We start from the raw sequence: 10,503 nt of genomic DNA, 5'->3' as shown, positions 1-10,503 counted from the left end.
GAGATAGGGAGTGCTGGGGTGGGGGGGATGGGGAGAGCTCAGCTGAGGGGCCTCAGGAACCCAGCACAGGGGGCAGTGGGCATCTGGGCTGCAGGGACCCGCTGGCGACACATCACCGCAGCCTGCCTGGCTCTCTGGGGACGGCTCCTTCAGGATCCAAGAAGGGCAGCCAGACTCCCCCACCTGGGAAGCTGCCCTCAAGTGGGCACCTGGGGCGCAGGAGGACAGGGCAGCCCAGGGGCAGCCTCCTGGCACTCGGGAGTCGGCATCCAGAGGCGACTGTGACACTTCCCGTATCGGGGGGCAGCACCTGGCCCACATCACTGGGCTCGGACACACCTCATCTCACAATGTCTTTAATGGGCAGCTCTGGGCACTGGGTGGGGCAGCAAACTGGCCCGAAGGTGCTCTGGGGTCAGGAAGGCGTGCATGAGGTCCTCACTCCCAGTCAGCTGGACCCTGTGCTGGGGCTGGGGTGTGGGGAGAGCTGGCCCCTCACTGCCGGCCTGGGCAGCCCGGCTCAGGGGTGTGGGGCTGGGGACAGCCTCCTTCCAGCCTTGCCCCTCTTGGCCTTGCGGTTCCAGCCCAGGAGGGGCCTGGGGCTGGCTTGTGCGGGCCCTGGTGTCTCCCGGCCACGCTCCTTCTGGCTCCTCAGAAGCGCCCCCAGGGCTGGCCGGCGGTCCCCCTGTGTTCGGGATGGAAATGGGTATCGGTCGGCACCCTGGCCTGGCCTGCTTGTGGCCAGCCTGGTGAGTGCGACAGGGGTGAGCCGGGTGGTATTCGGGGGCACGTGGCGGGGTTCCTGGGAGGGCGGCCATGCGGCGGGGCGCCCTGGGGCCTCCAGGAGGGTGGAAGCCGGCTGAGGGGTGGGCTGGGGCCTTGTCAAGGGCAGGAGCTGCCACCAGGCGGAGGCCGTAGCATAGGTGGCTGCTGCCTGGAAGGTCCCCCGAGTGCCCTCCTGGCATCTGCGGACGTGGGGGGCTTGGCGGAAGGCCCCGGGCCGGGGCGGGACAGGGAGTTAGGGGCCCCACCCTGGGCCCCGGGGCTCACCGAGCCAGGCGGCTTGGCTGGCATCTGCGGACGTTGGGGGCTTGGCGGAAGGCCCGGGGCCGGGGCGGGACAGGGAGTTAGGGGCCCCCCCCCGGGCCCCAGGGCTCACCGAGCCAGGCGGCTCGGTGCCGGGCAGCAGCGTCACCACCTGCAGACTCACGCCCTCGCCGCCCACGCCCCTCAGCTGGGCCACCACGTCCGCGTGCCTCCACCACCTGCACGGCTGCCCGTTCACCGACACGATGTAATCACCCTCCTTCAGGCCGGCCGCCTGCAGGGAGACAGGGAGAGTCCGCGGGCACCCCTCCACCCCTGGCCAGGCCCATCTCCCCCCTTCCCGGTAAGGCACCCCCTTACCGCGGCCCGGCCCCCCGGGACGACAGCAGCGATGAGAACGGGCGCGTCGCCCCGCAGCGTGAAGCCGAAGCCCCCCTCTCCGCGGGCCACATGGATGGGCCCCGCCAGCCGCCAGCGGTTCTTGGCTGAGAACACGGACAGGGGCCCCTGGGGGCGGTCAGAGGTCAGAGGCCTGGCTGGGCTGCCACACTCGGGGGAGCCCCGGCCTGGAGCACCCTCGCCCCGATCTCCACATTTGGGGACAGGAACCAGCAGGGTCTGCAAGGGGGCCGGGCAGGGCTGGGCCACCATCGAGGGCCTGCCTGAAAACGCAGGGCAGAGCCGAGGTGGGGGTGGCCCGGGAGGGGTGCTCACCAGCCGATGGAAGATGTCAGCCACCTTCACCCGGGAGAAGCTGGGTGCCCTGCCCTCCGGCCTCCGCTGCGTCTTAGCTGAAAGGGTGAAGGGGAAGGGAGGGCGTGGCTGAGCCCAAGGCTCACGGCCCCAGAACCCTGGGAAGCAGCCAGGTGTGGCTCGGCCAGAGCAGAGTGGGTGACCCGAAGTGCAGCCCGTGCACACCGGCCCCTCTGTGGGCCACCAGCAGGAGGAGCCCCAGGGGCTGGTTCTTGGGGGTCCCAGGTGCAGGGAGAGGGGGGCGTGGAGCTGCCATCACGGCTCCCCCGCCAACTGCCCTGCTCCTCCTTCCAGGGCCCATAGCTCTGTGGCAAATGGCAGTTGCTCGCCAGGAGGCCTCCGCCCCCCGCCCCCCGGGGGCCAGGACACACCCACCCAAGGGGCCTGGGTGCTCACGCCGAACGTCAGGGGCCTCGGCGGCCTCACAGAAGTCGTCCTCGAGGTCGAGTTCCGAGTACTTGGCCAGAGAGCGCCGCAGCGCCTGGGCCAGCACGACCTGCAGCAGGTCCACCCTGCGCAGGGCCCGGCACACGGCATGCAGCCGCAGGGCCTCCTCCTGACCCAGGATGGCCCGCTTCAGGTGGGCCTTGCCTGCACGGGACAGAGCTGTCACACGCTGCCTGCCCGGCCCTTCCAGGCTGGGCCCCAGCTCCCCCACCACCAGGTGCTGCGAGACGAGGGCAAGCGAGGGCTTCTGGGCTCATCCTGAGGGCCCGACGGCAGGTCTGAGCCGCGAAAGAGCTGCCGCCGTGTGTGGCTCGCCCCCCCTGCCCCCGCCCCCTCCCGACGCCGCCCGAGCTGGGGCCCCCACCCGCCAGTGCCGGGGCATCAGGGCTGGGGATGACAGGGTGGAGTGGGTCATTCACGCCCGCGGAGGCCCCAGCGCCCCGCCCCCTCCCTCAGCCGCCTCACCCAGCTTCCGGCGGTCCTCCTGCTCCTGGGGCAGGGCGGGGCCCCGGGGCTCAGACGAGGCCGGGAGCCCGAGGAAGATCTGCTCGAGGGCTGGAAGCTCCGCCTCCGCCACCGCTGTGGGTCAGAGAGGGCGGTGAGGCGCCAGCGGGGCCCTGCCGGCACACGGGCGTGCGGGGCGGGGCACTCACGGGCGCCGTCACACAGGGCCAGGGCCGCGTGGTAGTGGGCCAGGGCGCGGAAGTACTCGGCCTTCACGTGCACCAGGGTGGTCCAGGGGAAGGGCACGTAGTCCCGGACGGGCGGCTGGGCCATGGTCTGATGCACCAGCCGGTACTCGGCCGCCACCTGCTGGCGCACACGGCAGGATGGTGGGGCCTCCCGCGAGCCCAGCGGCCTGGGCCCCCACCTCTCCCCACCCTGGGGCTTGGCTTCGACCAAAGTCCCAGCGGCCCTGCCCCAGGCCAGGCTGAGCTCAGGGGCAGGGCCCCGGTTCCTGCCCTGATTGGTGTTGCCCCAGAGGCGGGGACTCAGGATCTCGGGGTTGACATAGCTGGGCCGGGCTCCCCGCCCTCACCTGGGCGGCCTCCTGAGCCAGGTGGAGCTGGGCCAGGCAGTCATGGGGAGCCACGGGGGCCTGCAGCAAGAGGCCCTCGAAGACGCACTCCTGGGCCTGGGCGGTCATGAGCTGCTCCAGCATGGAGAGCGAGGCGGGGCTCATGTCGGGGCTGGGTGCGTGGGAGAAGTTCTCCCTCAGGAGGCTGAAGGCCCCTGCGGAGGGGAGGGGGCTCAGGGTGGCACGGTGGGGCCACCCCACCCCCGCCCCGTGTGCTCGGCCCTGGTTGGGGAGCACCCTCTGCGCCCCACAGAGGGCCTGTGCGTGTGACCCCTCGGGCTAGGGGGCCATCGTACTGGGCCCCTAGCTCTGGCCACAGAGAAGGCTCTGCCCCTCACGCCTGGAAGCGAGGACCACGCAGGCACAGCTGGGGGCCCAGCCCCGGGCGGCTCTCACCCGCAGCCCTCTGAAAGGCCTCCACAGCACAGCTGGTGCCCTCGGGGCAGGAGCGGTCCTGGCGAGCCCCGATCTGGGTGTGGAGGGCGCCGATGTTGAAGAGCACGCTGCCCTTCTCGAAGGCCAGGGCCCGCTGCTGGGCCGGAACCCCCGTCAGCGAGTCATACCTGCAGGGTCGGGTCAGGCTGGGCAGAGCCCTCACAAGAAGCCAGGGTCTCAGAAGCGGCCGCCGCCCCCCACCCCGCCCCGCCCCTACCAGTGGAACAGCAGCCCCAGGCTCTTGGCAGGGGTGACAAAGCGCGCCTCCTGGAAACACAGCTGATTGTAGTAGGCCGTGAGCAGCTCCAGGCCCGCCTCGCTCCGGCTAGGGGTCCGCATGGCCTGCCGGGTGGAAGTCAGCGGGGTCCCACGGCCCCAGCCCACCTCATGGCATGCACACCGCCCTGGGAATCCCCTTGAATGCCACAGCCCCAGGAGAACACCCCAGGGTCCAGGGGTAGACACGGTCACACCTGCCCTTCCGGGGGCTGCTGTGGACCACATGTGCCACTCCAGGAGACTGTGCAGGGCATTGGGGCGAGAGACCCAGGCAGGGTCCCTGGGGTGGGGACAGGCACAGAGTAGCCATTCCCAAAGGGCCAGCAGCACCGAGCCTCTGTCTTCTCACCTACGGACTGGGAGGCACCCACCCACCTGCCGCAGGTCCTCCAGCTCCCGGATTTCAGCCTCGTAGGAAGCAGTGTCCTCTCCAAAGTGCCCTGAGATCAGCTCCTGATTCGGAGGGACAGGCGCCAGGCTTCCCTGAGGTCTCCCAGCCCGACGTGGGCGAGGACCCGAAGCGAGGGGAGGCCCTGGTCTACACACTGGCGTGGGTGCCCCCCACCGCAGATATGGGGCCTGGAGACTTGGTGATGTTTCTACTTGAATTCCCGTATTAACCCCACGAGGCAAGTGCTACCTGCCACTTGACAGGCAAGGAGACTGAGGCCGAGAGGCGAGGCACCTTTCTGCCAGCCTGGCCGGAGTGGCGAGCTACCCAGGGCAGCCGGGCTCACGAGCCCCAACAAGGACCCAGGAACCAGCGGGTTTTCTCAGCACAGGCTCTGACTGGAAGAGGTGGCCCCCGCCAGAGGGACCCTGCAGCCGTCTTGGGGCCTCCAGTTCTGCTGACACCCATCCCAGGGTGCATGCCTTTCTGCAAAGCCCACCCAATCCAAATCCCCCATAGCCTGGGGAGGCCAAGTGGCTCCAGGGCAGACCCCTCTCCTCTCTGGGCCTCAGAGTCTTCATCTCCGTGAGACGGCTGGACCAGGAAGCCCCAAAGACCCCCCAGAGCCCAGGGCTCACAGGCCAGCACTCACCTTCAGGGGTGTGGCCCAGTCTAGCTGCTTGGTCTCCTTCAGCCCCAGGGGGATCATGGGGACAGTGATACCTTCGCTAGAACCAGAAGCATCGAGTCTGGGCTCTAAGGCTGGACTCTGCTGTCCCCAGTGGCCACGCAGTCCACCCGCTACCACTCCTGCCCCACGGGACACGCCTCTCCTCTGATTATGGTACATGTCCTTGCACACCACACACGTCCCACCACGCCCTGTCCTGGATCACGTCCTCCCACACACACGCGTGGTGTGTGCTGTTCTGCGCACACATGCACACGCACCGCTGGGGCCGCTCCGCATCCTTGCACACATGCACCTCTGGGGCCAGGCTGCGTCCTTGCACACACGCACACACACACATCTGGGGCCAGTCCGTGTCCTTGCACACGCGTGCACACACACCTCGGGGGCTGGTCGGCGTCCACGTTGCCATCGAGCCCCTCCAACTCCTCCTTCAGCAGCTGCAGGCTGGAGTTGACGTAGCTCAGCTCCAGGGCCACAGTCTCCCTCACCCGGGCATTGCTGGTGGCTCTAGGGGAGGCCAGGCTGAGGTGAAGCCCTAGCCCTGCAGGCGGACCCACGCCCCTGGGCTTCGCTGCAGCCCCTGCCCTAGCCTGAGCTCTGGAGCCCACTCCCAGAGTGATGTGCTGACGGGCCCAGCCCCCTTGGGGGGCAGCAGTGGGGTCCAGGGCCCGCCAGATGACCTCCCCCTTCTCTGCAAACCCCCGTGGTTCATGCAGATTCCTGTCCATGCGGGTATGTCGTGACTCTGGCCCAAGCACATCTCCTTGGTCCCTGAGCTTCCAGGGCATAAGTGTCTTCCACCACCTCTCGTGCCCCCAGGACACAGCTCAGCCTGCCCTCCACAGCGAACGGAAGCCAACTTCCCTGGAGGGGCGGGGATCAGACCCTCTCTGTGCCTGCCAGTGGGGCCACAGGTCCAGGAAGGCAGGGCTGCTAAGGAAAAGGAGTGGCCCAGCCGAGCCCTGCCCTGGGGCTGGTTCTGCACTCACTGGCAGTCTGCACTCAAGCAGGCCAGGCCTCCTCCCTGGGCTTCCGGCCATCACCAGTAGAAGTGGCGTGTGGGAAGGTCAGCACACAGCTGCTGGTCACCGTGTGCATCTCAAAGGCTCCCACACTGCACACTGGTGGGGACATCCCCTCAAGCCCTGCTCCAGCCCCGCACGGAACGGAACTCGGCTGGCCCTGAGCCTACCCCTGCCAGTTTGGGCCACCAAGGTGGGGGCCTGAGTCACCTGTGAGGGTCTCAGCTGAGCGGCATGACTGCCCCAGACCCCAGTGGGAGGCCCAGCCCTGCCTCTCAGGAGCCTGAATGGGAGGCCACGGTCACGGAATCACATGTGGACCACAAGACCAGGCACCCACCTGGGTCACTGCCCTGCCCCGGGATGCACCTGCCTCGCAGGGACCTCGGGGAACACGGCACTGTTTTCCCACAGGTCGGCCGGCGGCAGGTGTCCCAGGCAGCCAGCACGCACCTGTACAGGTTCTCGGCGCCCGTCCGCATCCTCAGCTCCCTGTTGATCTGCTGGTGGATCTGGGCCCTGCGGCTCTGCAGGCAGCCGTGCTGCGAATTTGCCAGGAGGTCACAGCCCTGCCGAGAGGCCACAGGTTACGGGGGCCGGGCCAGCAAGGACATGGCAGTGGGGGATGTGGCTGGGACTGGGGCCCCGGGAACAATCTGGGCCTGTCCGGTGTGGCTCTGGGTCTCAGCAGCCCAGCCTGGAGCTCCCACCAGGAGATGGCCAATTACGCACCACACATCCTCCTGCACTTTTGAATTCCTTCTGTAACCCCCACGACCCATCCCGCCCACACAATTATGCCAGGCCACACACGTTTAATTGGAGGGGATGCCCAGCCGGCTCCCGCTGGGGCGCTAACAGAGAGGAGAGGCTCCCCTGGGCCACGTTGAACATTGCCGGGCTCCGTTCCAAACCACAGGCCCAGGGTCCCTCTGCTCACAGGCAGCAGGCCAGGCCTCCCAACGGCCACCATCCGAAGTGCCTCCGCGTGGGTTCTGTACTGCACATGGGCCACCTGCCAGCCTGCCCACGTCCCGGGGCCCCAAGCAGGGAGCCCTGCGGCAGGTTCAGAGGGTGAGAGGCTTCCTCTGGTGAGGGGAGGGGCTTCAGGGCCCCAGTGGGACTGGTGCAGCCACAGGTGCCACACCTCCTCCTGGCCATTTAAGGACCTCCCGTCTGGGTCAGTCACCAGCCCAAGAGTTGGAAAGGATTTCTCAGAACGTACTTCCTTGGGCAACGTCCTCTCAGGCTCAGGTGATCACCTGGCCCCCGAACGGAGCAGGGACGAGAACACAGTGCCTCCCAGGACCCTGCCCTGATGGCACAGACAGGGGAAGTTTTATTCATGTGGGGCTGACGCTGGCCTCCCTACAATGGCCACTGTCTTCCGCAAATCTGAGGAAGCATGCCCCCACTGTCACACACAGGGCAGTTTCCCACCTTCTGGGGGCTCTAGTTTGTCCCAGCCCCGTGCAGGGGGCACCCTAAAGAAGGTCTCACGCCCTTGCACAGACAAGGCTCCTGGTGCATAGCCACCTTGGATTATGGCCCAACATCTCCTCCACACTCCAGTATTCTCAGGAGAGATCAATCAGGGAAGACTTCCTGCAGGAGGAGGCATTCTTCTGGGACTTGAAGGATAGGAGGCTTCAAGGTAACTGGGGAGAGGGGACTTGTCCACATTGGACAATGGGAGAAGGAGCAATCAACTTGGAGGACTCCCTGCTGTGGGGCCCTGGGCAGGCCCTCATCTGTAGATGGGAAGGGGGCTGCTGTCAGGGTGGCACCAGGATGGAACAAGACAAAACACAGCTCTCCTCTCTCTGCTCTGCTTGTTGAGTGTCTGTCTTCCCACTGGCCTGCGCCTCTTCTCCGTGGTGCCTCCCATACCCACTTGGTGCAAGAGCGAATGAGCAGAGGATGTGAGCAGTCTCCCCTCCAGGAGGCCTGAGAATTTGGGGACAGAGGGGCAGGCCACAGCCGAAGCTACATCCCGATCCCTCTGAAGGTCCAACTGCAAAGCTCCAGCAGGTTCTAAGGGTTCTGGGTGAGCAGCACAGCTGTCTGCCTGGGGAGGGGTGGTCCACGTGCCGGGCAGAGACCTCCAGCCCCGCAGGGCTGTCCCCATCAACACAGTTCGTTTGTCTCCAATGTCAAGTGCTCCCGGAGAGATGTGCTGGAGGCGGGAGACCACGGCCTCCGAGCCAGGGTCCCCTCTGAGCTCCGCAGCCAGCACCCGCATGGCCTTGTGACCCTAACGCTCCCTCCAGAAGGCAGATTGGCTGCGTGACCTGGATGGGAGGTGTGCTTATGGCCCAGTCCGCAGTGCTGGGCGGGCTGAGAGCCACACTCACCCCCATTTCCGCACCAGGTGGTAAAGGGATGTGCCAGCTCACCCACTTGTGGAAGAACCTCCACTCCGACGGAGAAGAGGAGCAACCCCCCACACCCTCCCTGCAATGGCCCTGATGGCATGGGTTTAGCGGAAGCCCCAGAAGCCCAGGAGGAAATGGCATGGGCAGTGTCCAGAACTGGCTACGTGTGGGGGCAACTATGCCAGCACAGGCCTGGGAACAATCAGCAAGATGGTCAGCAGGGCCAGGCCTTACACCCTTGTGGGTGCAGGTGCCCCCTATGCTTGGTGGCACCAGACTGAAAACCCTTGGGGACATGGATGCCCAAGGCCTGGCATAAACACTGGGGCAGGCTCTTGCTGACCACCTGGGGACAACTGGGCTCCCGGACTGCAGAGGGAGGCAGCCAGAGCACCCTCTCCTTCCCAGGCACAGACTCAAATGTCTCCACACCCCCTTCCTTCCAGAGCTTCCCCAGTCGTCCTGGAAATGGTCCACAGTCCACAGCGCGTGGGGTCAGAGATTTCAGGAGGGGGCAGAGGTGCGGGTAGGTGAGGAGGGACAAACCACCTAGCTGGGCAATCCTCCAGCCATTTCCTGTACCCACGAGGCTTCAGCCACCTGTTGCTAAAAGTTTCATTAAACACAGAGCTGGGTGCTCAGGGCAAAGCTGAACAGCCCTAGGAGAGAGAGGGCAAAGCTAGAAAAGGAGGAATGATGGGCACCAGGAACAAACACTAGGGCCACGGGCTGTCACTGACCAGAGCCCAACACCTGTCACAGAAGGGGGTCCTGAGCGTTGGAGAAAACCAAGAGGTGGACTTGCGCTCCCACCTTTTCCTGGTCGACACAGGAGGGGTCCCCAAACAGGCTAGAGAGGAGCCCAGCAAAGGCAGACAGCTGGGCTCTGGCTCCGCACCGGGCCCCAGTTTCCCCAGCGATAAGCCCACCTTGCCTCTAGGGGCGAGCGAGATGCGGGGTTCGCCCCGGAGTCTAGCGGCGCGCTCGTACGGGAGAAGCCAGCGCCGACCCGGCGGTCCCGCGCCCGCCGGAGTCAGATGGCGACAGGAGCACGTCGGGTCTGGCACCCCACCTCCCGGCGCCCCCCGCCCTGGGGCACTCCCACCTTGCGGACGCTGCCCGCCGCCTGCAGCCGGGCGCTCTCCTCGCCGGCGCCCGCACCGTCCGGCCTCCCCTCAGGGACCATTGCCGCCCGCCGTTCGGGCCGCGCCCGCCTGGAAGCCAACGCTGGCGCAGGAACCCCGGGCGCACGGGATCCCGCACTGCCCTATCCCGGAGGGGGTGGGGGGGGTGGCCCAGTCGGCTGAAGGGGCGGGGCGCTGGGCGCCGAGCGTGCGAAACTTTCCGCTGCCCAATCGGCGGCAGCGGGGACTCCGACGGACAGCAGCCTTGGCCAACCAGGGTGCGAGGGAGGTGGTTCCGCGGCCAGGCCCCGCCCTCCCGCTCCCGCGGAGCCCCGGGGGAATGCGGTCGCCCCTGGCAACCGCCGACCGGCGGATAAGGGAAAAACACTGCGCCGCGCAGGGCCCCGGGCTGCGCGGGTTTCACCCGCACCGGCTGCGGTGGGGGGGGGGGGGGGGGCCTCCGCGGGACTAGTCCGAAAACATCCGCAATGGGGTTAACGGTTTTGCTAGCGCGAGCGCGCGTGCAGCTCTTAAGGTCCGCTTTCCTGTCTCCGCGCGGGTACCCAGGCTCCGGCCTGGCCCCAGTGAGGTGCCATGGTCGGCCGTCCATTGTCACACCTCCAGAACCTGCTTCCAGAACCTTCCTCTGGAGCCCACACCCCAGAATCCTCCTCCAGAACCCACCTCCACAACCTGCTTCCAGTATCATCTTGCTTTCACAACCTACTTCTAGAACTGACTTGCCTCCAGGACCAGCCTACTTCCAGAATTGGACTCTTTCCGTAACCTGCTCTCCCTGCAGGGTTGCCCCAGCGATGTGCCTCCGTCCAGGTCCTTTCGTAATTTCTCTAGTTATGG

The 10,503-nt window shown here is 66.9% G+C and overlaps 1 protein-coding gene across 2 annotated transcripts; it reads right to left on the bottom strand.

Annotated features, from left to right (window-relative positions):
* Positions 1-340: 340 nt before the first annotated feature.
* On the bottom strand, positions 341-9,743 carry RHPN1 (rhophilin Rho GTPase binding protein 1). Of its 2 annotated transcripts, none has more exons than XM_024741085.1 (15): positions 9,627-9,743; positions 6,600-6,715; positions 5,503-5,631; positions 5,083-5,158; positions 4,415-4,492; positions 3,978-4,102; positions 3,722-3,906; positions 3,287-3,480; positions 2,901-3,060; positions 2,713-2,826; positions 2,197-2,391; positions 1,762-1,838; positions 1,408-1,554; positions 1,160-1,321; positions 341-685 (listed from the first exon to the last, which is right to left on the bottom strand). In XM_024741085.1, the coding sequence occupies exons 1-15, from the start codon at positions 9,705-9,707 to the stop codon at positions 521-523; spliced, it is 2,004 nt and encodes a 667-aa protein (XP_024596853.1). In that variant the 5' UTR covers positions 9,708-9,743; the 3' UTR covers positions 341-520. The 2 variants fall into 2 exon arrangements, with proteins under 2 accessions (XP_024596853.1, XP_024596854.1); XM_024741086.1 differs by having other exon boundaries at positions 2,901-3,057; positions 3,722-3,888; positions 9,627-9,742.
* Between the last annotated feature and the right edge of the window lie 760 nt (positions 9,744-10,503).

Source organism: Neophocaena asiaeorientalis, unplaced genomic scaffold (assembly GCF_003031525.2).
Source record: "Neophocaena asiaeorientalis asiaeorientalis breed wild unplaced genomic scaffold, Neophocaena_asiaeorientalis_V1.1 scaffold177, whole genome shotgun sequence".
NCBI classification, from domain to species: domain Eukaryota; kingdom Metazoa; phylum Chordata; class Mammalia; order Artiodactyla; family Phocoenidae; genus Neophocaena; species Neophocaena asiaeorientalis.
This window is presented reverse-complemented; position numbering and strand designations above follow the sequence as displayed.